This window comes from Thunnus thynnus, chromosome 6, assembly GCF_963924715.1.
Source record: "Thunnus thynnus chromosome 6, fThuThy2.1, whole genome shotgun sequence".
Lineage (NCBI taxonomy): Eukaryota > Metazoa > Chordata > Actinopteri > Scombriformes > Scombridae > Thunnus > Thunnus thynnus.
The window spans coordinates 35,687,248-35,714,747 of record NC_089522.1 but is presented as its reverse complement, the minus strand read 5'-3'; the positions used below and the strand labels follow the sequence as shown (position 1 = coordinate 35,714,747).

At 42.7% G+C, this 27,500-nt stretch overlaps 3 protein-coding genes and 2 long non-coding RNA genes across 7 annotated transcripts in view; 2 read left to right on the top strand and 3 right to left on the bottom strand.

Annotated features, from left to right (window-relative positions):
- LOC137185230 (uncharacterized) overlaps positions 1-1,032 on the bottom strand; it is a 1,079-nt gene extending 47 nt beyond the window's left edge. The window contains exons 1-2 of the long non-coding RNA XR_010928808.1: positions 907-1,032; positions 1-819 (exon numbers count right to left, since the gene is read on the bottom strand). The exon at positions 1-819 is cut by the window's left edge and continues 47 nt beyond it. This is a non-coding gene — a long non-coding RNA (uncharacterized lncRNA). The remainder of the gene's footprint in view (positions 820-906) is intronic.
- The window catches only part of khk (ketohexokinase), a 24,454-nt gene extending 19,200 nt beyond the window's left edge, over positions 1-5,254 (top strand). For all 3 annotated transcript variants that reach the window (XM_067593573.1, XM_067593572.1, XM_067593574.1), the window contains 2 exons: positions 4,289-4,446; positions 4,829-5,254. In XM_067593573.1, the coding sequence (XP_067449674.1) occupies positions 4,289-4,446; positions 4,829-4,932 (262 nt within the window). In that variant the 3' untranslated portion in view covers positions 4,933-5,254. The remainder of the gene's footprint in view (positions 1-4,288; positions 4,447-4,828) is intronic.
- The window catches only part of LOC137185234 (uncharacterized), a 94,357-nt gene that overhangs the window by 23,116 nt on the left and 43,741 nt on the right, over positions 1-27,500 (top strand). The gene's annotated exons all lie outside the window — the stretch shown is intronic.
- On the bottom strand, positions 7,548-20,487 carry atp6ap1a (ATPase H+ transporting accessory protein 1a). Its single transcript, XM_067593571.1, has 11 exons — positions 20,215-20,487; positions 19,242-19,368; positions 17,285-17,359; positions 16,984-17,177; positions 15,002-15,042; positions 14,619-14,704; positions 14,157-14,306; positions 13,150-13,307; positions 10,926-10,976; positions 10,381-10,618; positions 7,548-8,441 (listed from the first exon to the last, which is right to left on the bottom strand). Exons 1-11 carry the CDS (start codon positions 20,340-20,342, stop codon positions 8,232-8,234), a joined length of 1,458 nt encoding a protein of 485 aa, XP_067449672.1. The 5' UTR covers positions 20,343-20,487; the 3' UTR covers positions 7,548-8,231.
- tafazzin (tafazzin, phospholipid-lysophospholipid transacylase) overlaps positions 26,373-27,500 on the bottom strand; it is a 15,034-nt gene continuing 13,906 nt past the window's right edge. The window contains 1 exon segment of the mRNA XM_067593570.1: positions 26,373-27,500. This exon segment is cut by the window's right edge and continues 791 nt beyond it. The gene's annotated coding sequence lies outside the window, so the exon portion shown is untranslated.

The following is a 27,500-nucleotide window of genomic DNA, read 5'->3' as shown; positions in this document are numbered from 1 at the left end:
TTTGATTTCCTCATTCATTCAGGCAGCAGGCGAGTTTTGGCGTAGCCTAGTTCTGCCGTCTGTCATTTAAAAAAATCATTAAAAAAAATCAGAGTCAGTATATTAGAAGTCCATTAGACACAGTAACATTTTTCACTAACATGGCATGTCCTTTTGATAACGATCCCGTGGATGAAGGTGCAGCATTACTGCGCAGAGAATTAAATATTCGTCAAGAGATGGTTATCAGACCGCGCATAGATGTTCTAGCATTTCCAGCCATTATCTTTTTGAGCGGTACCGTTTCACGTCACAGTCCATCATCTACATACAAAACCTAATCCGTCTTTACATTTGCAACATTACCAATTGTAGTCATGCTCTCACATCCCAGCAGATATTGTGTGTTGCGCTGTGTTTCTTTGCAAATGGAAGTTTTTCGTACAGTGTCGGGGCCAGCCACTGGCCTTCCTATAGTCTGGCTTAGGGCCAGCTCCTCTGCCTCCGTTAGAGGTGGCAGTGCTGGACCACCACCCGTTTTACGGACATCTGCCTTCTTTCTGTTGGCTGAGTAGAAGTCTGTGTTAATTTAAATAGGATTAATTATTTAACAGAACATGATGTAGATGAGAAGACATTTATGTGTGTGAAACCAGCATTATGTTGGGGATAAAACAACTGCACAGTCAAACAGCCACTTAATATTTACTTTACAATGTAAAACATGATCAAAATGAGGTACCCCCATGAGATTATGCCGAGGTCTCACCTGTTTGAACAATGTTTTTATGTTTCATCCTAAACTGCTGCCAAGTGCGCTTCTCCCTCGCGGGATTGGACCTAAATGAAATAAATTAATAGGCGACCAATCAAGCAGTTTTCCTCTGTAATATTATTGTGATTACAAAGGACTACATTTAAACTTACGCATTGACCGAGCAGCAGCCGTCTCTCTCTCTTTTGCAGCTGCAGCGGTGTTGCACTTCTTTTTGAAAACATGTTCAAACTCGCCGTATTATCGCATTAAGATTTCTAGTTCTAGTGGGGTGAAAAACGCAGCCCACCTCTTCCCCGTTGCCATGGTGACTCGTTGAATCGGGGCTCCATTGATGCTGGCTTTTTATAGTTGTGGTGCACGCGCTTAACTCCAGGTGAAACTACTCTGAGTTGATTAAACTGACTCAAATCAGCTGTTCTGGAACCGGAAACTCAGAGTTTTCTATCTCAGAGTAGATCAACGCAGAGTTCAGGATTAGACTCCGAGTTTGTTGAACCTGCTTTGTGAAACGGACCCCAGAACTTTGAAAAACCCTGTGGATACATCAAACTGTCGTGGAGTTTTACCCAAAAAGCTGTTTTCAACCACAGTAAATTCACTCAGGCGGTAGGCTATATGTTTTTGAATGACAGGTTGTGTTTGTTTCATGTGTGATAGTCATGATCATCTGACAGATTATTTAGTACTTAAACACATCCTGAAGTTTGCCATGTCAATATACAGCTTTAAAGTTATATATCTGCATAAATACGATGTAAAACACAAGTCCTAAAACTAGATAAAGTGAACCCAATTAAACAAATGAGTCAAAAAAATAAAGTTTTTCATTTATTTATTGAGGAAACTGATCCAATCTAACATATTTGTGGGGGATAAAGTATGTGAACCCTTGCTTTCAGTAACTGGTGTGACCCCCTATTACAGCAATAACTTCAACCAAACGTTTCCAGAAACTGTTTATCAGCTCTGCTCATCAGCTTGGAGGAGTTTTAGCCCATTCGTCCTCACAGAACAGTCTCAACTCAGGGATGCTGGTGGGCTTCTCACCATGAACTACATGTTTCAGGTCCTTCCACAGTATTTCTACAGGATTAAGGTCAGGACTTTGACTCGGCCGTTCCAAAACATTAACTTCCTTCTGCTCTAACTGTTCTTTGGTAGAACGACTTGTGTGTTTAGGAGTATTACACGCTTGTTCTTGGTGTGATTGTTGTTCAGTACCTCCTGCGGAGGGTAACAGTGCTGTTGGACACGATCTGCCTGACAGTCGACTGGTGGAGTCTAAACTCTTAAGAAATGGTTTTGTGATCCTTTCTAGCCTGGTGAGCATCAACAACTGTTTTTGTTTGAGCCATGACACACTTCCACAAACCTGCATTGTGAAGCTCAGACTTTAATAGTGAAGACCCAGATTTCTCTTCTCTAAATAAGGCAGGGCCTCCCAGACTCACACTGGATTGTCATCTCATTGATTGACTCTAATTTCCCCTTCAAATGTCTTGATAAATCTAGAGGTTCACATACTTACACAAATATGTAACATTGGATTTTCCTCAACAGATAAATGAACAAGTGTAAAGTTTTTGTCTCATTTGTTTAACTGATGTCTCTTTATCTAGTTTTAGGACTTGAATGGAAATCTGATCATGTTTATACAGAAATAGAGCCCAAACCTCCAGGCAGCAGCAGTGTAAAAGTCAGTCAGGTTTAACTGTCAGGAGTCATTGTTGTTCTCTAATGTGTGTTAGAGCAGGCTGCAGCTACAGTCAGCAGGACCAGGATGAGGAGTGTTTTGTGGGGTCAGTGTGTGTGTGGGGGGGGGGGGGGGGGACACATCGCCTGGGGGAGGGTTAGTGGGCGCAGTGTTTCTTTTGTCTGCACTGGTGCGAGGCATGTGCTGAGGGTGCAGAGTACATCTGTCACAACTGTGACAATGAATACAAAAGGAGAATTTATCTCAGTAATACAGGAAATTAAATGTGCTGTTTTTATGCTGCTATACTGTTAAATTTTCTTTTAAAATCTTTTAAAAGTTTCACTGTTCATACTGTCGTAAAACGTTTGATGGAATTAAACATCGGAAACAGAACTTTATTAAGATGACGGACAACGTCAATAACAACATGTTTTAATAAAAACAAGAGTAATATAAACAATTAAAGTCTATAACGTTGTGTTACTTTTGTCCTCACTGTTGGGGTCGAAAGTAACAATGAACTCTACGGCTGACTGTGATTGGTCGGGATCTGTCTCTACGGCTGACTGTGATTGGTCGGGATCTGTCTCTACGGCTGACTGTGATTGGTCGGGATCTGTCTCTACGGCTGACTGTGATTGGTCGGGATCTGTCTCTACGGCTGACTGTGATTGGTCGGGATCTGTCTCTACGGCTGACTGTGATTGGTTGGGATCTGTCTCTGCGGCTGACTGTGATTGGTCGGGATCTGTCTCTACGGCTGACTGTGATTGGTCGGGATCTGTCTCTACGGCTGACTGTGATTGGTCGGGATCTGTCTCTACGGCTGACTGTGATTGGTCGGGATCTGTCTCTACGGCTGACTGTGATTGGTCGGGATCTGTCTCTACGGCTGACTGTGATTGGTCGGGATCTGTCTCTACGGCTGACTGTGATTGGTCGGGATCTGTCTCTACGGCTGACTGTGATTGGTTGGGATCTGTCTCTGCTTTGTATCTCTGACAGTTCAAATTCCTGGTTTAGAGTCAGAGTTAGTTCAATAATTTGGTCGACACTGATAAGTGGTTATTGATCAGTGCTGGTCTGGGGTTGAGCAGTATTGGGTGTTATTGATCAGTGCTGGTCTGAGGTTGAGCAGTATTGAGTGTTATTGATCAGTGCTGGTCTGAGGTTGAGCAGTATTGGGTGTTATTGATCAGTGCTGGTGTGAGGTTGAGCAGTATTGGGTGTTATTGATCAGTGCTGGTGTGAGGTTGAGCAGTATTGGGTGTTATTGATCAGTGCTGGTCTGAGGTTGAGTAGTATTGGGTGTTATTGATCAGTACTGGTGTGAGGTTGAGCAGTATTGGGTGTTATTGATCAGTACTGGTGTGAGGTTGAGCAGTATTGGGTGTTATTGATCAGTGCTGGTCTGAGGTTGAGCAGTATTGGGTGTTATTGATCAGTGCTGGTCTGAGGTTGAGCAGTATTGGGTGTTATTGATCAGTGCTGGTCTGAGGTTGAGCAGTATTGGGTGTTATTGATCAGTGCTGGTCTGGGGTTGAGCAGTATTGGGTGTTATTGATCAGTGCTGGTCTGAGGTTGAGCAGTATTGGGTGTTATTGATCAGTGCTGGTCTGAGGTTGAGCAGTATTGGGTGTTATTGATCAGTGCTGGTCTGAGGTTGAGTAGTATTGGGTGTTATTGATCAGGTTTCTGCTTTGTGGTCCTTGTTGCACCACTCCTCCTTTCAGCCTGTTTAGATGCAGAGCTGTTTGCAGTGAGACCTGCTTCACTGGATGGTTTATGATAGACATCATTAATTATCATAATGAAGCTGTGATCTGTGTCTGCAGGGCCGTCCTGATCTGTGCCTGGGCAGAAAAAGGAGCCGACGCTTTGGGTCCCGACGGTTCGGTCGTCCACTCGGACGCTTTTCCTCCTGAAACTCTGGTCGATACTCTCGGAGCCGGAGACACTTTTAACGCTGCTGTCATCTACAAACTGGCCAATGGTGAGACTTTACAACTGTCCAACTTTCAAACTGATGATGTAATAATCTGCCAATCATGGTGAGTGCAAAACATAATAACTTATTGCAGATTGTATAATAACTGAAGACAAGATGAGTTCAGTGGCAACTGTTCTGTTAAAAATGTAATAACTCAACATTTATTGTAATAACAAATTAAAATGTAATGTTTCAGGTTCGATATGTAGCACAGATCACCTCCTGGCCTGTATGATCCGCTTGTGATCCATGTTGCTCAGACTGACGATCATAATGAAATCAGGATGAAGATCAGAGTCTTCTTCATCCTGTCGGATCTGACTCTCTAAACTCTTCTGTAGTTTATTTACTTTAATAAATAAATGAATAATGTTTCTGTCGACAGGTGGAAGTCTACAGGACGCTCTGACCTTCGGCTGCAGAGTCGCCGGCAGCAAGTGTGGTTTCCATGGTTACGACGGCATCGCCGAAAAGTTTACTGACGGCTGAAAATGAATAAACCGTTTGATGTTTAATTGTGAGATTAATTGAGAGAAGTGTGGTTCCAGACCCTTACTGTGAATTATTATCACTTATTACTTTATTATTATATTAAAATAATTATCGGTTTGATAAAAACTGTGAATCTTTATTAATCAACATGTTTCAGACCTGATGATCTATCTGATAATATGATCATTAACGGATAGTTTATTGATTAATAACTAATAGTTAACTGTTTGATGATTGATTATTCACTGTTAACTGCTGATGAAATGATAGTTAAGTGTAATTAACTGTGTCATCTTCCAATAAATGAAGTAAAAACTAATTAACTGCTGAATGTTTGTCTGATTAGAGGAGAATCTGTCTGATGATGTTCACTGATTCATTCATTCATCAAACTGTACTTATTATTAATAATAATAATAATAAACTTTATTTATATTATTATTAATAATAATAATAAACTTTATATTATTATTAATAATAATAATAAACTTTATTTATAGCACAATGCATAAAGTGCTTCACATTAAAGCATCAATAAAAACAAGCGGGAAAATTGAAAAAGTGATTTCAGTGATTTGAAAAACCAATAAAAGAACTTTAAGAAACCAATAATATTAAATCCAATGTGAGGATTTTAATACTGGACTAACATGGACTTCCTGTCTGGGTTAGAACAGAACACGACGAGCTGCATCAGTCCAACCTGCTGCAGATAAAACATGTCTGAACTTTTCTGTGTCTGTCTGGAAGAGAAACGATCCCCCCCCCCCCCCCATCAACCATTATTAAACCAAAGTATTGAATCATCGTGAGTCTCGTTACAGCAGCTGTTTGTTGTATAAAACCGTTTAAAAGTCGTCGTGTAACAACATACTGATCAAAGTTTTATGATACGACTGATATTCAGAAATCACAAATAACTCGATATATATTGATTAATAATCATCAGTAATGTGGATCTAATGACTCGGTGGTTAAATAATAGAACAGCTGGAGCCTCGTCTCACATCATATCAATACAGTATCAATCAATCAGTATCAATACGTTGCTCTAGAATCAAGACTCAGTGATCGGTTGTCAATAAGAGAATCATTCGGTGTCTAAAATAGCAGGAAAATATCTCAATAACATGAACGTTATAGTGTGAAAAGCATCAGGTTAAAATAACATGAAACATTATATATTTAATAATTAAAATGTTTCTCGTTATAGAAACTGATTAACGAGCTGCTCGTTATAGAAACTGATTAACGAGCTGCTGAAGGAAACACAGCGAAACGTTTCAGTCTTCAGATGTTTTATTGGGTTCACAGCAGCTGCACAACATCAGGAACGTTCACTAACAACAGGAACGTTCACTAACAACATCAGGAACGTTCACTAACATCAGGAACGTTCACTAACATCATCAGGAACGTTCACTAACATCATCAGGAACGTTCACTAACATCAGGAACGTTCACTAACATCATCAGGAACGTTCACTAACATCAGGAACGTTCACTAACATCATCAGGAACGTTCACTAACATCATCAGGAACGTTCACTAACATCAGGAACGTTCACTAACATCATCAGGAACGTTCACTAACATCATCAGGAACGTTCACTAACATCAGGAACGTTCACTAACATCATCAGGAACGTTCACTAACATCAGGAACGTTCACTAACATCATCAGGAACGTTCACTAACATCAGGAACGTTCACTAACATCATCAGGAACGTTCACTAACATCATCAGGAACGTTCACTAACATCAGGAACGTTCACTAACATCATCAGGAACGTTCACTAACATCAGGAACGTTCACTAACAACATCAGGAACGTTCACTAACATCAGGAACGTTCACTAACATCAGGAACGTTCACTAACAACATCAGGAACGTTCACTAACATCAGGAACGTTCACTAACATCAGGAACGTTCACTAACATCAGGAACGTTCACTAACATCATCAGGAACGTTCACTAACATCATCAGGAACGTTCACTAACATCAGGAACGTTCACTAACATCATCAGGAACGTTCACTAACATCAGGAACGTTCACTAACATCATCAGGAACGTTCACTAACATCAGGAACGTTCACTAACATCATCAGGAACGTTCACTAACATCATCAGGAACGTTCACTAACATCAGGAACGTTCACTAACATCATCAGGAACGTTCACTAACATCAGGAACGTTCACTAACAACATCAGGAACGTTCACTAACATCAGGAACGTTCACTAACATCAGGAACGTTCACTAACAACATCAGGAACGTTCACTAACATCAGGAACGTTCACTAACATCAGGAACGTTCACTAACATCATCAGGAACGTTCACTAACATCATCAGGAACGTTCACTAACATCAGGAACGTTCACTAACAACATCAGGAACGTTCACTATCAGGAACGTTCACTACGAAGCATCAAACTAAATAAATTAAACTGTTTCACATGGAGCAGGTTTCAGTGCACATCAGGTAATAAATACAGTTGATGATGTGAGTTCATCCAGCTCACATCATCCACAGGAAACACCTAAACGTCACAAACACAACAGTAAACACAAACACTCACCAATAAATAGCTTTTCACATTCAGTATGTACAGTTGAGTCCCTTTCATGTGGTCGTTATTATAATCAGTCTGCTGCTCGTGTTTCACTGTTACAGTCGAGTTTCTCTGAAAGACGAAGATGTTTGAGATGAAGCTCGTTGCTGCACGATAAACATGTTAAATACAGCTGTTTCCTGTTTCCTGTGAACGCAGCACACAAGTAAAACATGAACTTTATTCTGTATAGAAAAGATAAATATAAATATGATTCACGTTGTTTAAATTAAAGACGTCAGGAAACAGTTTCTATCATGAAGATTTATGGTTTGAAGAATCTTTGAGTCTTTCAGAGAAAAGGAAGCTGAGACGTGACTGCGATGCCGTGTCGACACAGGAAGTGCAGCAGCATGTTAGCAGTGCGTCACACAGGAGGCGTTCAGGTGCTGTAGGTCACCTGGAAGCGCTCCGAGCGACTGCAGTCAGGCTCATAACGAGGAGGAAAACAGATTTCAAGCCTAAAAATATGCCGACATGTCAACAACTTACTCGTCAGTATTAATTATACTGAAGACTGGAAACTGCGGCTGAGACGCTTTCAGTGTGGACACGGTGTGTAAAACACGAGAGCAACAAACTGGAAACTAGATTCTTTAGGATGCACATTTCAAACATAAAACAGACACATGATGAGTAAACCCTCGTTGTTTAGAGTGTAATTATATAACAGGTCGTCACTCCGTCTGCGGCACAGAGATCGCCGGGCCTTTGGGGTCATCGAAGCGGTCCATGGTGCGGAGCTGCATGATCATGTGCAGGCCGTAGGTGAGCACTAGGACCATGAGGAGACTGGTCATCAGACCCATCCAGATACCAGGAGAGAAGAAGCCGGCGCAGTCGCTGGCGTACGAGAAGTCGCCGCCCGTCACGTTGAAGCCTTGGATCTGCAGAAACACAACCGACGATTATTTCACCTCTTTCCTTCAGCGCTCGGCTCACCTGGTGAACCGCCGTCTCACGGTCCGTTAGCCTAGCTTAGCATGAAGACTGGAAGCAGGCGGGACAGCTACCTAAACACTCGTTAAGCTCTCTGATGTTCTGTTATGACCCGGCTCTGGATGGTTGAACTATCAGTGGATCACTAGTGTTGGTGAGCAGATGTGTGAATGTGTGAAAGTCTCTGCCTGTCTGGACCTAAAGGGTCAAACACAGACTCACAGCAGCCCGACGCAAGACACAAACCTAAAGGCTGTCACAGTTCTAACCAGATGATGGTTTTACTGGGAGCTGCTGCTGGAATCATTTGTTTGCTGGGAGCAGGTGAGTTCATTTATGAGAGATGCACTATTTCCAGTCTTTATGCTAAGCTAAGTTTCTCTAAACGGGCAAATTCAAGCACCAGTTAAGCAGGAACTGTAAGAACATACGGTGTATAAAGATGGACGTCATGACAGTGAAGCTAAAACATCTGGATCACAGGCCATAAGCCCCGCCCCCTGATGGCTCATCACGCTGATGTTTGTCGCTCTTTTTTCTGATCAGTTTGTTTTTAATTAGTTATTTGACGATATAAAATGGGTGTGACGTCATGATTGACAGCTGTGACAGCCGCTCTCACGCCGTTCTGACGCGGCGTGCTGCGTCGTCTTCAGGCTTCATGAGGTGGAGGACCACAAGGGCCACCGAAATAGTAATAAAGCATTTCTTTAATTAATAACTAATTGTACAATTGTACAAGTCAAAAAGTACATCATTTAAAAATACATTAATGAATTCTTAAATAAAAAACAAAATTTCAAAATCTATTTGAAAATGCAGTTTTAAAAGTAGGAATAAAGAAGTGAACATGCAAACTGAATGAAGAACACAGCTTTTAATCAACCATCATCTGCATTTCTGTTTCCTGTTATCTGTTGGATTGGCTAGATTGGAGTCATGTAGCTTCTTATTTCGCCGTTCAGTGAAACAAAAGTAAATCTTTCTCCTCCTGTCAGCGGCTGATAAACTCTGTTGAGTCACATTATGTCAGTTTGACTGTAGTGATATTCAGGTTTTATTTTGACGAATGTGTGCTGGCTGTGTTGTATGAGTGTAAATAACATGTCTAATTGATGATTAGCATCAATCACAAACTCGTTATCTGAAACGGAGGAATGGAGACGTTAGCTAGCTAACGCTAGCTCTCCTGAATCTGCCGGTTCGTCTCAGTAACAGAACAAACATTAACGTGATGTCATCATAACTCTCTGGAAGGACACGCAGACAAACCTACAAGCTGCTGCTGAGACAACACACAGCGTTAGCCCAGCGTTAGCCCAGCGCTAGCCCAGCGTTAGCCCAGCGCTAGCCCAGCGTTAGCCCAGCGCTAGCCCAGCGCTAGCCCAACATTAGCCCAGCGCTAGCCCAGCGTTAGCCCAGCGCTAGCCCAGCGTTAGCCCAGCGTTAGCCCAGCACTAGCCCAGCGTTAGCCCAGCGTTAGCCCAGCGTTAGCCCAGCTGTTAGCATGTTAGTCAGTTAACTTTAATATCTATATATAATAACGTCATCAGAGTTTTGTCAACAGTTTAATAAGCATGAAGTCATTTGGAGATGAGTTCATGCTTATTAAACGGAGGTTTTATGAAACCGAAGCAGGTCGTTGTCGTTACAGTTGATCAGTTCAGTTTATCGTTATGTGTGTTTTCATTTGTTCTTTTATATCATGAACACTTTTTATTTCACTTGTTTGTCTCTTGCCTCAGGTCACAACAACAACACCTGAAGTCCTGCTGAGGTTCACTTCCTGTGTCAGTGCCAGACAGGAAGTGATCAGGGTTACCGTAGCAACGTGCCGGATGCAGCTCCAGACAACACAAACAGGAACGAATAAAATCAGCATCTTACCTGGAAGTCTTCGAACGACACCCTCCACTGATTGGCCGGATCTTTGGACGAACGTGGAACGAGCAGCGGCCAGCGGAAGTTGGTGACGGACTCACAGCGGTAGGAGTACTCAGCCGGGGCGTAAATGTTCCTGGTGCCGTTAAACGTGGCTTTAGTCCCGTCGTACTCCAGATCCACCGAGTCCAGAGTGAACCAGCGACGGGAAGAAACCTTGTAGTGACGCTGGCTCATAGCGAAGCTGCACACACACACACACACACACACACACACGCGCACACACACACACACACACACACACACAGCTGTGGTGATGAAGGTCGAGGAGGAGGTGATGGTGCATTTTTGCTGCACTGATTAATATCCGTCAACGTCACTGAATTCAAGTATTTCAGGTTTAAACCTCGATGACAGAATATCAGATCCAGCGACACATCAATGTAAACATCTACAGTAAATACATGAGTGAGAGGTAACACACACACACACACACACACACACACACACACACACACACACTTATACGCACTAACGAGATGCAGACTCACATCAGTTTGAAGCTGCGGTGGCCGAGGACGTTCTCATAATTAAGAACCAACCTGCAAAAAACCAAACATGAGATCTTTACTGACTGTTTTCTCCTCCTGCTGACGTTCCCATGCCGACAGGAAACAACTACACATTCAATAAAACAACTGCAGGAAGAACAAGCGTTGATGTCTGGAGCAACAATCTCTCCGTCGCTGTTTCATCGGATACGAAGCGTCAGCAGTAAAAATAACGAACTTATAATTCAGTGTTGATGGAAACGTGACGTCAGAGCTCTACAGACGGTCTAAAGGTCTCTTTATAAAATATTCCCATTAATGTTTAATATCATTATAACATTGTTTTAAATGTACTCTATAGAATTATATATATTTAACTGTATGTTAGAACAAAAGGCTTCATAAAGCAGCTGCTGTTGGTTTTATATGTGATGGAGTTAATATGGTTAATATGGTTAATATGGTTAATCTGGTTAATATGGTTAATCTGGTTAATCTGGTTAATATGGTTAATATGGTTAATCTGGTTAATAGAGTTAATCTGGTTAATATGGTTAATATGGTTAATCTGGTTAATCTGGTTAATAGAGTTAATCTGGTTAATCTGGTTAATCTGGTTAATAGAGTTAATCTGGTTAATCTGGTTAATCTGGTTAATATGGTTAATCTGGTTAATCTGGTTAATATGGTTAATCTGGTTAATAGAGTTAATCTGGTTAATCTGGTTAATATGGTTAATCTGGTTAATATGGTTAATCTGGTTAATCTGGTTAATATGGTTAATCTGGTTAATAGAGTTAATATGGTTAATCTGGTTAATGTGGTTAATGTGGTTAATCTGGTTAATATGGTTAATATGGTTAATCTGGTTAATAGAGTTAATCTGGTTAATATGGTTAATATGGTTAATCTGGTTAATCTGGTTAATATGGTTAATCTGGTTAATCTGGTTAATAGAGTTAATCTGGTTAATATGGTTAATCTGGTTAATAGAGTTAATCTGGTTAATATGGTTAATCTGGTTAATCTGGTTAATATGGTTAATCTGGTTAATCTGGTTAATAGAGTTAATCTGGTTAATATGGTTAATCTGGTTAATCTGGTTAATAGAGTTAATCTGGTTAATATGGTTAATCTGGTTAATCTGGTTAATATGGTTAATCTGGTTAATAGAGTTAATATGGTTAATCTGGTTAATATGGTTAATATGGTTAATATGGTTAATCTGGTTAATAGAGTTAATATGGTTAATCTGGTTAATATGGTTAATATGGTTAATCTGGTTAATATGGTTAATATGGTTAATCTGGTTAATAGAGTTAATCTGGTTAATATGGTTAATATGGTTAATCTGGTTAATAGAGTTAATCTGGTTAATATGGTTAATCTGGTTAATAGAGTTAATCTGGTTAATATGGTTAATCTGGTTAATCTGGTTAATATGGTTAATCTGGTTAATAGAGTTAATATGGTTAATCTGGTTAATATGGTTAATCTGGTTAATATGGTTAATATGGTTAATCTGGTTAATAGAGTTAATCTGGTTAATATGGTTAATCTGGTTAATCTGGTTAATAGAGTTAATCTGGTTAATATGGGTAATATGGTTAATATGGTTAATCTGGTTAATCTGGTTAATAGAGTTAATCTGGTTAATATGGTTAATCTGGTTAATCTGGTTAATATGGTTAATCTGGTTAATAGAGTTAATATGGTTAATCTGGTTAATATGGTTAATCTGGTTAATAGAGTTAATCTGGTTAATATGGTTAATATGGTTAATCTGGTTAATATGGTTAATCTGGTTAATCTGGTTAATATGGTTAATCTGGTTAATAGAGTTAATATGGTTAATATGGTTAATCTGGTTAATATGGTTAATATGGTTAATCTGGTTAATCTGGTTAATATGGTTAATATGGTTAATCTGGTTAATAGAGTTAATATGGTTAATCTGGTTAATATGGTTAATATGATTAATCTGGTTAATATGGTTAATATGATTAATATGATTAATATGGTTAATATGGTTAATCTGGTTAATAGAGTTAATATGGTTAATATGGTTAATCTGGTTAATATGGTTAATAGAGTTAATATGGTTAATATGGTTAATCTGGTTAATATGGTTAATATGATTAATATGATTAATATGGTTAATATGGTTAATCTGGTTAATAAATCCATTTGACTGGACTGAAAGCCCGTCAGAAGAAGGACCTACTTGGCTCTGGTCTTATCGCAGCTGGATCCGTGGAGTTTGGGGCTCACGCCCTCACCGAAGGTGGACGGCGTGAGGTCGTGGTCCTCCCAGCGGCCGCTCCGCAGGATGCTGACTGACAGACCTTTAGCCCACAGCAGGATGCAGGTTTCCTCTCCTTCCTGCAGAGAGAAAGAATCAATCTGCTTTTATTTTGTTTTATTCTTTTTCTTATTGTCAATAAATCACATGAAAAAGACCAAAAGCAACAACATGTTGGTCCGTCTGGTAAATACTTCCTGACGTCTCTCAGCTGCGAGCTCATTGGTTCCTCCTGAAGAGGGTTAGGGTTAGTCACAAATATAAAACACACGCTTTCATTTCCTGAAACAGCTGCTCACGGTTCCTCATACAGCAGGAAACAGTTTGTCGGGACTATTTTCAGCGGCGGATGAACCACATGTGGTGCTGTGAGTGTTTATGATGTCATCACTGACAGCTGCTGGTTCTGTGTTTGATGAACATTATTATTTAAACTGCAGCTCCGTCATTAAACTAACAGAATCCACCTTAAAGTGAAAATACTGCAGCAACATGTTCTGATGCGTCGCGGCACCATAAATCATGTGACCACCCTTGTGATGTCATATCAGACGTGTCGCTCTAGTTACTGGATGTGCTGCTGCATATTTAAAGGATCCGGCTGCTGAGTTTCTGTAGTTTCTGTGTTGTGTGCAGAGTTTTGGACGTCTTTCTTTGATAAATTTAATATATAATATAAAAGTCAGAGGTTGTTTATCTGTAAACAGAACAGCGTTTCTGCACATGCTCAGTAGCATCTGCTGTACACAGAACTACTCTCTGGAGACTGAAAACATGATGCTGTTATTAGTTTCATGATGAAGGATCATGTGACCCAGAGCAGCGGTGTGATCAATAGATCAGTTCATTGATCCAAACATGAGATTTATTGACAAGAAGAAACGTGTGTCATGGCGACGCACTACGATGATGTCACTGAGTCACTGAACCTTAAACTCCACTGGACCGTAGATCTCAGCCTTCTCCTTGATCCGCCGCTGCCGCTCACGCTCACGCTCACGCTCACGGTAACCACCTCTGGCCTGCAGGAGAGAGCGGCCTCCTCCAAGCCCCGCCTCCACCGACAGAGACGCCGCCTCCTGGCAACACACACACACACCAGCAGAGTGAACACACACACACACACACACACACACACACACACACACACACATAAAGAGTGAACACACACACACACACACACACACACACACACATATAAACAGAGTGAACACACACACAAACACACACACACACACACATAAACAGAGTGAACACACACACACGTAAACAGAGTGAACACACACACACACACACACATACACATACACACACATAAACAGAGTGAACACACACACACATGTAAACAGAGTGAACACACACACACACACGTGAACAGAGTGACCTCTGACCTGTGACGGCTGCAGCGCCGTATAAATGGCCGTGTAGGGAACAGATTGAGTCTTCATGATGCTCATCACCTGACCAATCACCTCATCTGGAAATCAATATGTTCATTAATGGATCCTCTTCACCACATTCTTCATATATATTATAAATCCATTATGATTAGTAATTAGTGCTCTATTGTGTAACACAACATGTGTATCACATCTGTCCGTCCCAGCAGACGCTGTTTCTTCCCTGTTAAAGGGTTTTTATGGAGTTTTAAGGGTCTGAGGACAGATGTTGTCTCTCTGTACAGACTTTAAAGCCTTTGAGGCAGTTTGTGGGTTCAACAAATAAAACTGACTTGACAACATTACAGCCGTCAGCAGCTTTATGTCAGACTCACCGTTTCCACTGAGAATCTCTTTAGCAGACATCAGATCAGCCCTGAAAGAGTCAAATAGACGAGAGTCAGACTTCAAAAACCTTTTTAATGCCACAGAACAGATTTAAATCCTGTTTCACAATCATACACCATCACATCTGGAGGAAAGAAGGAGAAGTGAAATCCTGTTACTATAATTTGTTTATGAGGAAGCTTCCTGAAGCTGACCAATCAGAACAGAGTGGGCTCATCAGGAGGCGGGGCTTAAAGAGACAGGAGCTAAAACGGCCTGTTTCAGACAGAGGCTGAACTGAGGGGCTGCATAAAGGACCAGTAGAAGATCAATAAGATATAAAAGATATTCTAGTAAAGCCCCAGAATATAAACATAGACGTGGAAATGTGCAGAATATGTCTTTTGACTCCTACCGAGCTTTGACATGCCGGGCTTTAACGTGCCGGGCTTTGGCGTGCTGGGCTTTAACGTGCCGGGCTTTAACGTGCCGGGCTTTAGCGTGCCGGGCTTTAACGTGCCGGGCTTTAGCGTGCCGGGCTTTAGCGTGCTGGGCTTTAGCGTGTTGGGCTTTGATATGCCGGGCTTTAGCGTGCCGGGCTTTAACGTGCCGGGCTTTAGCGTGCTGGGCTTTAGCGTGCTGGGCTTTGACATGCCGGGCTTTAGCGTGCCGGGCTTTAGCGTGCTGGGCTTTAACGTGCTGGGCTTTGACGTGCTGGGCTTTAGCGTGCCGGGCTTTAGCGTGCCGGGCTTTGATATGCCGGGCTTTAGCGTGCCGGGCTTTAACGTGCCGGGCTTTAACGTGCCGGGCTTTAACGTGCCGGGCTTTAGCGTGCCGGGCTTTAACGTGCCGGGCTTTAGCGTGCCGGGCTTTAACGTGCCGGGCTTTAGCGTGCCGGGCTTTAGCGTGCTGGGCTTTGATATGCCGGGCTTTAGCGTGCTGGGCTTTAACGTGCCGGGCTTTAGCGTGCTGGGCTTTAGCGTGCTGGGCTTTGATATGCCGGGCTTTAGCATGCTGGGCTTTAGAGTGCCGGGCTTTAACGTGCCGGGCTTTAACGTGCCGGGCTTTAGCGTGCCGGGCTTTAACGTGCCGGGCTTTAACGTGCCGGGCTTTAGCGTGCCGGGCTTTAACGTGCCGGGCTTTAACGTGCCGGGCTTTAGCGTGCCGGGCTTTAGCGTGCCGGCCTTTAACGTGCCGGGCTTTAGCGTGCTGGGCTTTGATATGCCGGGCTTTAGCGTGCCGGGCTTTAGCGTGTCGGGCTTTAACGTGCCGGGCTTTAGCGTGCCGGGCTTTAGCGTGCCGGCCTTTAACGTGCCGGGCTTTAGCGTGCCGGGCTTTAACGTGCCGGGCTTTAACGTGCCGGGCTTTAGCGTGCCGGGCTTTAGCGTGCCGGCCTTTAACGTGCCGGGCTTTAGCGTGCTGGGCTTTGATATGCCGGGCTTTAGCGTGCTGGGCTTTAGCGTGCTGGGCTTTGATATGCCGGGCTTTAGCGTGCTGGGCTTTAGCGTGCCGGGCTTTAGCGTGCCGGGCTTTAGCGTGCCGGGCTTTAACGTGCCGGGCTTTAGCGTGCCGGGCTTTAACGTGCCGGGCTTTAGCGTGCCGGGCTTTAACGTGCTGGGCTTTGATATGCCGGGCTTTAGCGTGCCGGGCTTTAGCGTGCCGGGCTTGAGCGTGCCGGGCTTTAACGTGCCGGGCTTTAACGTGCCGGGCTTTAGCGTGCCGGGCTTTAGCGTGCCGGGCTTTAACGTGCCGGGCTTTAGCGTGCCGGGCTTTAGCGTGCCGGGCTTTGACGTGCCGGGCTTTAGCGTGCCGGGCTTTAGCGTGCCGGGCTTTAGCGTGCCGGGCTTTAGCGTGCTGGGCTTTAATGTGCTGGGCTCTGTACTGGGAAAGACCTGAATGTTGTGATGGTTAAACCATGATACTGGCATCACCATCAGTACTCAGTTCTGATTGGCTGACTCTGATTGACAGGTGTGTCCGGTGGACGTACCCGATGCCGTACGGCAGCCTGAACACCAGCAGGGCAGGTGAGGAGGCGTTGAGTCTCAGCTGGCTCAGCGTCTCAGGGTCCATGTACAGAGGGGAGGTTTCCAATTGGTCCTGCAGCTGGCCAATCACTGCGTTGGAGGCCGGCCAGGACACAGCAGGTAACACCAGAGGGGAGGACGAGGACATCAGAGCGCTCTGAGGCACAGGAGAGATGAATGAATGACAAGAAGAGACATGTTTCTGACAGGAAGGGGACTCTAACGAGAGAACTAGCAGGAAACACTGAGAGTGATTAATCTCACCTCCAGGTTGGGGAAAGCGCTGTCCTGCTTGTTTCCAAACGCTCCTCCATACATGGTGAAGTCCTCGATGCTCATCTGGTGTGGAGACAAAGACAAACACTCTGTTACAGTCAGCAGACAGTTTGGACTCTGATGACCTTTGAAGACATCTGTCTTTTACCTGCACAGCAGTTTATAACTCTGAGGACAGTTACCATGGCGACATCACTACGACTACGTGCAGTAGTCGTATGCATCCCCACCAGAGGAAGTAAAACCTGGACCATGTTTATAGCAACATTACTGGCAGCTACATAAAAAGAGTCAAACCAGTGAACAGATGAAGCTGCAGCAGCTCTGCAGGACGGTTTGAGATGCTGCCACCAGGAGAACCACATCAACCTGGAGGAAAACACATCAACCTGGAGGAAAACACATCAACCAGGAGGAACATACATCAACCAGGAGGAAAACACATCAACCTGGAGGAAAACACATCAACCTGGAGGAACATACATCAACCAGGAGGAAAACACATCAACCTGGAGGAAAACACATCAACCTGGAGGAAAACACATCAACCTGGAGGAACATACATCAACCAGGAGGAAAACACATCAACCTGGAGGAAAACACATCAACCTGGAGGAAAACACATGAACCTGGAGGAAAACACATCAACCTGGAGGAACATACATCAACCTGGAGGAACATACATCAACCTGGAGGAAAACACATGAACCTGGAGGAAAACACATCAACCTGGAGGAACATACATCAACCTGGAGGAAAACACATCAACCTGGAGGAACATACATCAACCTGGAGGAAAACACATCAACCTGGAGGAACATACATCAACCTGGAGGAAAACACATCAACCTGGAGGAACATACATCAACCTGGAGGAAAACACATCAACCTGGAGGAACATACATCAACCTGGAGGAAAACACATCAACCTGGAGGAAAACACATCAACCTGGAGGAAAACACATCAACCTGGAGGAAAACACATCAACCTGGAGGAAAACACATCAACCTGGAGGAAAACACATCAACCTGGAGGAAAACACATCAACCTGGAGGAACATACATCAACCTGGAGGAACATACATCAACCTGGAGGAACACACATCAACCTGGAGGAAAACACATCAACCTGGAGGAAAACACATCAACCTGGAGGAAAACACATCAACCTGGAGGAAAACACATCAACCTGGAGGAACACACATCAACCTGGAGGAACATACATCAACAGATGTGATGATGATGAACAGACAGGTGAGGGCTCTGCCTTTCACTCAGGTGATGATGAAACACCACCAGAATAAGACTGAAAGCATCCAGGAGGCAAAGCGGAGACGTCAGCGGAGACGGGACCAGAGAGATGTGGCAGCTGATCCAGAACATCACAGACTACTGCAGGATAATGTTTGAGGCCACGTTGGCAGACGAGCTGAACTCGTTCTGACATCCTCAACAAACAGTCGGCTGTAAAGTCCAGTCGGCCTGCAGAAGACCTGCTGCTGTCAGTTATTAACTGACAGGCTGTCATCTGCACTGTACATATATATACATATGTACATATACATATAACTGCACTACAACATGAAAATAGATTTATTTATTAGTTTATATACTTCCTGTTTGTATGAGTAGCATTAAGGGATTACCAACTACATCACTGCATTTCCTTCTAATCTCATGTTGCAAAATGATAATAAATTAATCTTTATGAATGAAACTCTGCAAATTGTGTCACGATTTTTGAGAAAATCTGCTGCAGAATCAAACATGTTTGTCCTCAGGGGTTAGGGTTGGGGTTCGGGTCAGGGTTCGGGTCAGGGTCAGGGTTCGGGGTTGGGGTTGGGGTTCGGGTCAGGGTCAGGGTCAGGGTTCGGGGTTGGGGTTGGGGTTCGGGTCAGGGTCAGGGTCAGGGTCAGGGTTCGGGTTCGGGGTAGGGATGTGTTACCTTGTCCTGCAGAAACAGCACGATGTTTCGTGGACCCACATTCAGAGCTTTCTCCAGGTAAGCAGCCAGCTGCTGCTGCCCGACGATGTGACCGGCCGACGGAGGAGACTGGCTGGGCAGAAACGTCCTGAACAACAAGTCACATGATCAGTTCAAACACAGACGAGAGTGAAGCAGGAAGATAATATTCACAATCAACAGCAGTGAAACAGTCAGAATGACGCCTCTAACCAGCCGCAGGGAACGTCAGCGTTTATCTTCATCTGACTGAAGAACTGGATTAGAATAGATTATATTTTAAATATGACAAACTATTGATCCAGAGCACCAACAGTAAAGGTTCAATATAGACTCAATTATATCTGACTGGACAGAAATGTGTGTATATATATATATTATATATTATATATTATATATATACACACATGCTGTCCTGCATGAACTGATGATGATGCAGCTGCTCTTCATTATTACACATAAACCTGATCATATTGATCTCCATCAGCAGTGATGGTAGTTTATTAACATGATGTAATTATTGATCTCCATCAGCAGTGATGGTAGTTTAGTAACATGATGTAATTATTGATCTCCATCAGCAGTGATGGTAGTTTAGTAACATGATGTAATTATTGTTATATCTCACAGACACAGAGAGTAAAGTACAGACGTTCATCCAGCAGCTGTGATGTGGATCATCACTATCGATCATCGATCCTGTGTATTGATAACGGGCCTGCTGGAGGACACCTGACGTCATGAGGATTACTGTCTCACCTTTCGTTACTTTAATTATTCACGCGCTTAAATGAAACACAATCCAGTCAGTATTTTATTGATTATCTAACGGAGAACTATAGAGGCCGCGTGACGTCCCGATAACATCCAGCTCACCGTTACACGACCGTTACACGACCGTTACACGACGTCAAATAACCGTCAAATAACCGTCAGCTATCCGTCAGAATCTCACCCCTCGCTGGTCCACAGGAGCAGCGGGACCTGGTCCTCGCAGAGTCCCGGCTTCAGAGAGACCAGCAGGCCGACAAACAGCGACAGAGCCGCGGAGGAGCCGAGACGGAGAGTCCCTGCAGCCGCCATCTTCACCAGATCTGACAGTGACGTCAGTCACGTGACGGTGGATGAAGAAGATGCTCCTCTGCGGCGGACGTCACTGACGCACTGGATGCGCGAACCTCAGCGGTGCGCGTGCGTCGCTGAACTGCTGCGTCCCGCACGCTCGCAGCGTCCACGCGGGAAGCGCGTCTGTCTAACCCTGACCCGCCGGCAGCCCGGTCCCCGCCGCCGGCAGCCCGGTCCCCGCCGCCGGCAGCCCGGTCCCCGCCGCCGGCAGCCCGGTCCCTGACCCGCCGGCAGCCCGGTCCCCGCCGCCGGCAGCCCGGTCTGTCCACCCGGTTCCCGGTGTATTTCTGCTGACGTCCGGGACGCGCTGCATGCGCGAGCAGCGCGCGTGCGTCGCTTCATCTAGAGATTCCAGGTTTTCTCCGTGTGACGCGCGCGGTTCTCAGCAGAAATACACACTTTCCCACATGTATATCATTAAAACAAATATAAAATAAATGACTATAAATAATCAAATTAATCAGTAAATAAAGATTATTAGAAAGCTTTTGATAAAAGTTTTTAAACGCGACTTAAAAGAAGAAACTGAATTAGCAAGTCTGAGATTCTCTGCAGGTTCTCTAAACCTCCAAACCCTCCTAAACCTCCTAAACCTCCAACCCTCCTAAACCTCCAACCCTCCTAAACCTCCTAAACCCCCTCAGCCTCAGCAGCACGGATAACACATCCACGGTTGATGATGTCATCTTTCACGGTTGATGATGTCATCCTTGATAACAGATAATACATCCATGGATTAATGATTGATGACGTAATGTAATGATTGATAAGGGGAGAGCAGATGTAATCTGGGGCCATGAAGTGTTTTACATATATTGACTGTATTTATTTATGGGGACAGTTTTTAACAGTAAGGATGCTCAGCTGTTAGCTCAAAGCTAATTTACAATCCAAACATACAACAGCACAACAACAAGCAGCACAAAGCAAAAAACACACAGAACACACCGTACAAAATACAAAATACAAAATACAAAACTACACACAACAGCACATCACACACACACTGTCACTTAGAAATTAATAATATAAACATGTCAAATTAAAAGCAGGACTATGCTAATGCTAATGCTAATGCTAATGAGACCAGAGACGGAGTTTAGACTCAGTGTCACACAGCTGATTGGTCTTTAGCAGATTATTTAATTGAAATAATAAATAATGTAATTAGGATCTTAAATTCAATTCTGAAACTAATTGTTCAGTATGAAACTTTAATGCATCAATAACAATAATAATTCAGTCATATATCACTCTTGATACTTCACTATAAGTAGGCCTACATTTTGATGCTGTGTACTTTTAATACAGGATGTCATGTTTCTATAATATGGTAATAATAATAATAATAATAATAATAATAATAATAATCTGAATACTTCATGTGTAACAGCCTTCAAGACAAGTAAGTGTTAAAAACAAATATTTATTTGGTAGTTTAGTTCAATTCATTTATCTTGTTCTCTGTACTGCAATACACAATAAAAGTACTTTAGTACTTTAGTATAATTAATAGCGACGCCTTCATCAATCAATCAATCAATCAATTTTTATTTATATAGCGCCATATCACAACAGAAGTCATCTCAAGGCACTTTTCACATTGAGCAGGTCAAGACCGAACTCTTTAATTTACAGAGACCCAACAATTCCTCCATGAGCAGCACTTGGCGACAGCGGTAAGGAAAAACTCCCCTTTAACGGGTAGAAACCTCAAGCAGAACCCGGCTCTTGGTGGGCGGCCATCTGCTTTGACCGGTTGGGTTGAGAGAGAGAAAGAGAGAGGGAAAGGGGGAGGGGGGACAGGAGAAAAACAATCACAACAACAACAACAGCAAGCACGAGCAGCAACAGCCAGGGAAGGATGCCATCAGGACTGTGAAGGACCGCGAAGGTTCGGCCCGGGAGTCAGGTTTTCCTGTGAGATGAGAAAGCACAAAAAACTCCGGGGAAGAAGCAAAGTTAGTGACATGCATTGATGTTACATGAATGCATACAGATGGAGAGGAGGAGGAGGAGAGAGGAGCTCAGTGCATCATGGGAAGTCCCCCAGTAGTCTAGGCCTATAGCAGCATAACTAAGGGCTGATCCAAGGCGAGCCTGGTCGGCCCTAAGTATAAGCTTTATCAAAAAGGAAAGTTTTAAGCCTACTCTTAAACATAGAGAGGGTGTCTGCACCCCGGACTGAATCTGGAAGATGGTTCCATAGAAGAGGAGCCTGATAGCTGAAGGCTCTGCCTCCCATTCTACTTTTAAAGACTGTAGGAACCACCAGTAAGCTGCATACTGGGAGCGCAGTGTTCTAGTGGGATAATACGGTACTATGAGCTCTTCAAGATATGATGGTGTCTGACCATTAAGGGCTTTGTAAGTTAGGAGAAGGATTTTAAATTCTATTCTAGATTTTACAGGAAGCCAATGTAGCGAAGCTAAAATGGGAGAAATGTGGTCTCTTTTTCTAGTTTTAGTCAGAACACGTGCAGCTGCATTCTGGACCAGCTGGAGAGTCTTTAGAGACTTGTTAGGGCAGCCTGATAATAAGGAATTGCAATAATCCAGCCTAGAAGTAACAAATGTGTGGACTAGTTTTTCTGCATCTTTTAGGGACAGGATGTGATTTTTGTGATATTACGTAAGTGAAAAAAGGCAGTCCTTGAGATTTGATTTATGTGGGAGTTAAAGGACATATCCTGATCAAAGATAACTCCCAGATTCCTTACGGTGGTGCTGGAGGCCAGGGTAATGCCATCCAGAGTAGCTTTATCATTAGATAATGTGTTTCTAAGGTGTTTAGGGCCAAACACAATAACTTCAGTTTTATCTGAGTTTAGTAGCAGAAAATTGCAGGTCATCCAGGTCTTTATGTCGTTAAGGCATGTTTGGAGTTTGTTTAACTGATTGGTTTCATCAGGCTTCATTGATAAATATAATTGGGTATCATCTGCATAACAATGAACATTTATGGAGTGTTTCCTAATAATATTACCTAAAGGAAGCATATACAAGGTGAATAGAATTGGTCCAAGTACAGAACCTTGTGGAACTCCGTGTCTAACTTTTGCCTTCATGGAGGATTCATCATTAACATGTACAAACTGAAATCAGTCTGATAAATAGGACTTAAACCAGCTTAATGCAGTTCCTTTAATGCCAATTAAATGTTCCAGTCTCTGCAAAAGGATTTGATGGTCAATTGTGTCGAATGCAGCACTAAGATCTAACAGGACAAGTATAGAGACAAATCCTTTGTCCGATGCAGTCAGGAGGTCATTAGTGACTTTCACCAGTGCTGTCTCTGTGCTATGATGCCTCTAAATCCTGACTGAAAATCCTCAAATAAACTATTGTTATGTAGAAAGTCACATAACTGATTAGAGACTGCTTTCTCAAGGATCTTAGAGAGAAATGGAAGGTTAGATATAGGTCTATAATTGGCTAAAACACCTGAATCAAGAGTAGGCTTCTTAAGAAGAGGTTTAATTACAGCTACTTTAAAGGACTGTGGTACATAGCCTGTTACTAAAGACAGATTGATCATATCTAGTAAAGAAGTGCTCACTAAGGGTAAGGCTTCCTTAAGCAGCCTAGTTGGGATGGGATCTAAGAGACAGGTTGATGGTTTAGCTGAACAAATCATTGAAGTTAGTTCAGACAAGTCTACTGGAGAAAAACAGTCCAAATATATGTCAGGATTTACAGCTGTTTCTAAGGTTCCTGTGTTTGGGGAGAGAACGGTGCCTGTTGAGGGCAGGAGGTGGTTAATTTAGTCTCTAATAGTTAGAATTTTATCATTAAAGAAACTCATAAAGTCGTTACTACTGAGAGCTATAGGAATACATGGATCAATAGAGTTATGACTCTTTGTCAGCCAAAGTGCTGAAAAGGAACCTAGGGCTGTTTTTATTCTCTTCTATTAATGCTGAGTAATAGGCGGCTCTGGCATTACAGAGGGCCTTCCTATATGTTTTAACACTATCTTGCCAGACTAAGCGAGATTCTTCTACTTTGGTGGAACGCCATATCCTTTCATATTTTCATGATGTTTGCTTTAATTTGCAGGTTTGGGAGTTAAACCATGGAGCTAATCTCTTACGTTTTATTATCTTCCTTTTTAAGGGGGCGATGGAGTCGAGTGTTGATAGGTAAAAATTACCAAATAGACTGAGGTTGGTTGAAGTCAAGCGTCTCTTTAATTCAAACCAAACATATGTTGTAGACACGGAGAGTACGCAGAGTCTCTGTGGAGAATTCTGACAAGACAAAGGAAAGACATTAGTATATATTGACGGCCTTGATGCCCTGGGAGGCACCTCTAGTTGTTTACAGATTCCTTCTAACAGCCCCAGACAAAACTTTACAGAGCTCTCACTTTCACATGACCATGATGTCTATTATGTCTATTATAGTGTTCCCCTCAAGGCCCTGCCGCCAAATACATACATACATATGACCATATCTACTTAACTAATACATGAATTTTTCTATCAAGTGTTATTCGTAATGAGCCTGCAGCACTATCAATAAGATTATCAGTTTGGGAGGAACTAAAGTTAACATAAGAGTCCTCTGTAGTATTGAGACATGGCAGTGAATTCAGTACTGATGGAACTGCTTCCTTAAATTTATCTACAACACTATCAGAGAGACATCTAGTGAGGACATTTTTGTCTAATGGTGTGTAATCCAGTAACAGGAATTCAAAAGTTATTAAAAAATGATCTGATAAAATAGGATTTTGTGGAAAAATTATTAAATGTTCAATTTCGATGCCATAAGTTAGAACAAGGTGGAGGGTGTGGTTCAGACAGTGAGTGGGATTATTTACACACTGAGAGAAGCCAGTTGAGTCTAATAATGAGATAAACGCAGTGCTGAGACTGTCACTATCAACGTCCACATGAATATTAAATCACCTACTATAATTACTTTATCTGTACTAAGGACTAAATACGACAAAAACTCTGAGAATTCAGATAAGAGTTCAGAGTACGGGCCAGGAGGACGGTTCACTAGAACACATAGAACTGGCTGTAAAGTTTTCCAGGTTGGCTGAGAGACTAAGAACAAGACTTTCTAATGAGTTATAATGAAGTTCAGGTCTAGAGTTGATAATGAGGCTGTGACTCCTCCTCCTCGGCTAGTGTCTGGAGGAATGTGAGTATTAATATGACTGGGAGGACTGGATTCATTTAGACTGACATGTTCTTCATGACACAGCCAGGTTTCAGTAAGACAATCAATCAATATGATGATCTGAGATTAGATCGTTTACTAATACTGCTTCAGATGACAGAGATCTAATGTTCAAGAGTCCACATTTAATTATCTTATTTTGTTGTACTATTGCAGTAGTGGTTTTAATTTTTACTAGATTTTCATGAATGACTCTTCTTTTGTTTACTTTGGATTTAATTGATTTAAGTGGTCGGGGGACAGACGCAGTCTCTATGTGGTTTTGGGGACAGACACAGTCTCTATGTGGTTTTGGGGACAGACGTGGTCTCTATGTGGTTTTGGGGACAGACACAGTCTCTATGTGGTTTTGGGGACAGACGTGGTCTCTATGTGGTTTTGGGGACAGACGCGGTCTCTATGTGGTTTTGGGGACAGACGCGGTCTCTATGTGGTTTTGGGGACAGACGCGGTCTCTATGTGGTTTTGGGGACAGACGCGGTCTCTATGTGGTTTTGGGTGGGTAACTGCTCTAATGGAGGTGCAGAGAAGCGTGTAGGACTGCAGCTCTGCTTCCTGGTCTCAGCTCTGGGTTGTCATGGTTTTGGTTTACTAATAAACTCAGCCATATTTCTAGATATGAGAGCAGCTCCATCCAGAGTGGGATGTATGCCGTCTCTCCTAATCAGTGTGATTTTAGTCTTGTTCATTAATAAACTGACGACTTGCAGCGAGTTTCCGTTTGTTGCTTCTTCAACATGTTTGGATCAGCTGAGCAGTTCAGAGGTCAGAAGCACTTCCATCAAACACGACACACACAAGTCCAAAACTTTATTGGCATTCACAGAAAGTGGGACAGAGCGGCACCAGAGGAAGGTGAGGCCTTTATAAAATAACCAGTCAGACGTGGCCTTTCCTCCCTTCATAAAGCCATCGATCTCTGTGATAAAACATCGATACATCTGATCGGGAAGCGTTCAGAGGCAGAGAACCAAAGAGAATAAATCTCTACAGAAATGATGTGAATGAGATGACAGAGGCGGGCACATCGTGATGTGATGGAGAATCTGAGGAGCAGATTTCAAGCTGCAAGAACAGAATAAAAGGAGAAAACATAGAAATGGTTCAATAAAGAAATAATATTCTAACGATCATTGAGTGCATATTATGCTGGAACCGTGCAGTATATGATGAATCCTGATTAACTTCATTAGATTACTAATTATTAATCTATATGGCTCCATGTGTGCACGCAGAGGAGCAAACTGCTTACTAATGTTTAGTAACTCAACAAACAGCAGCTTTTAAAGTTACAGTCACAGGTTGATGCAACCTGACGGCCACACGAGAACATCCGTCCTGGACCATCCTGAAAGACTCCAGATTACACTGAACAACGTTTTACATCCTGAAAGACTCCAGATTACACTGAACAACGTTTTACATCCTGAAAGACTCCAGATTACACTGAACAACGTTTTACATCCTGAAAGACTCCAGATTACACTGAACAACGTTTTACATCCTGAAAAACTCCAGATTACACTGAACAACGTTTTACGTCCAACGCCAACAGCTTTAAAATCCTCCCTTCCTACATGAACTGTGAATATGACTGTTAACTGATCATTCTAGTGATGTTCAACCAACAATGATCTACTAACAAGTATCATGTGTGTATCGAAGCTGATATATCTGATTCAATACTGAAGTTATTTATAATGTAGAACAAAGTCAGAGGTTGTTTATCTGTAAACAGAACAGCGTTCCTGCACATGCTCAGTAGCGTCTGCCGTACACAGAACTACTCTCTGGAGACTGAAAACATGATGCTGTTATTAGTTTCTAACCAAACTCTTCATGATGAAGGATCATGTGACCCAGAGCAGCGGTGGTTTAATCAGATATATCAGCTTTGATACAAACACGATACTGGTCAGTAGA

Bases quoted from the DNA above. Each gene is read 5' to 3' on its own strand.
- atp6ap1a (XM_067593571.1), bottom strand. From the start codon at position 20,342: ATGGCGGCTGCAGGGACTCTCCGTCTCGGCTCCTCCGCGGCTCTGTCG. The intron at 17,360-19,241 runs GTAACACATCCC...TCTCCACACCAG, and splicing joins TGCTGTTTCTGCAGGACAAG to ATGAGCATCGAGGACTTCAC. The intron at 13,308-14,156 runs GTTCAGTGACTC...TTCTCTCTGCAG, and splicing joins ACGGTCCAGTGGAGTTTAAG to GAAGGAGAGGAAACCTGCAT.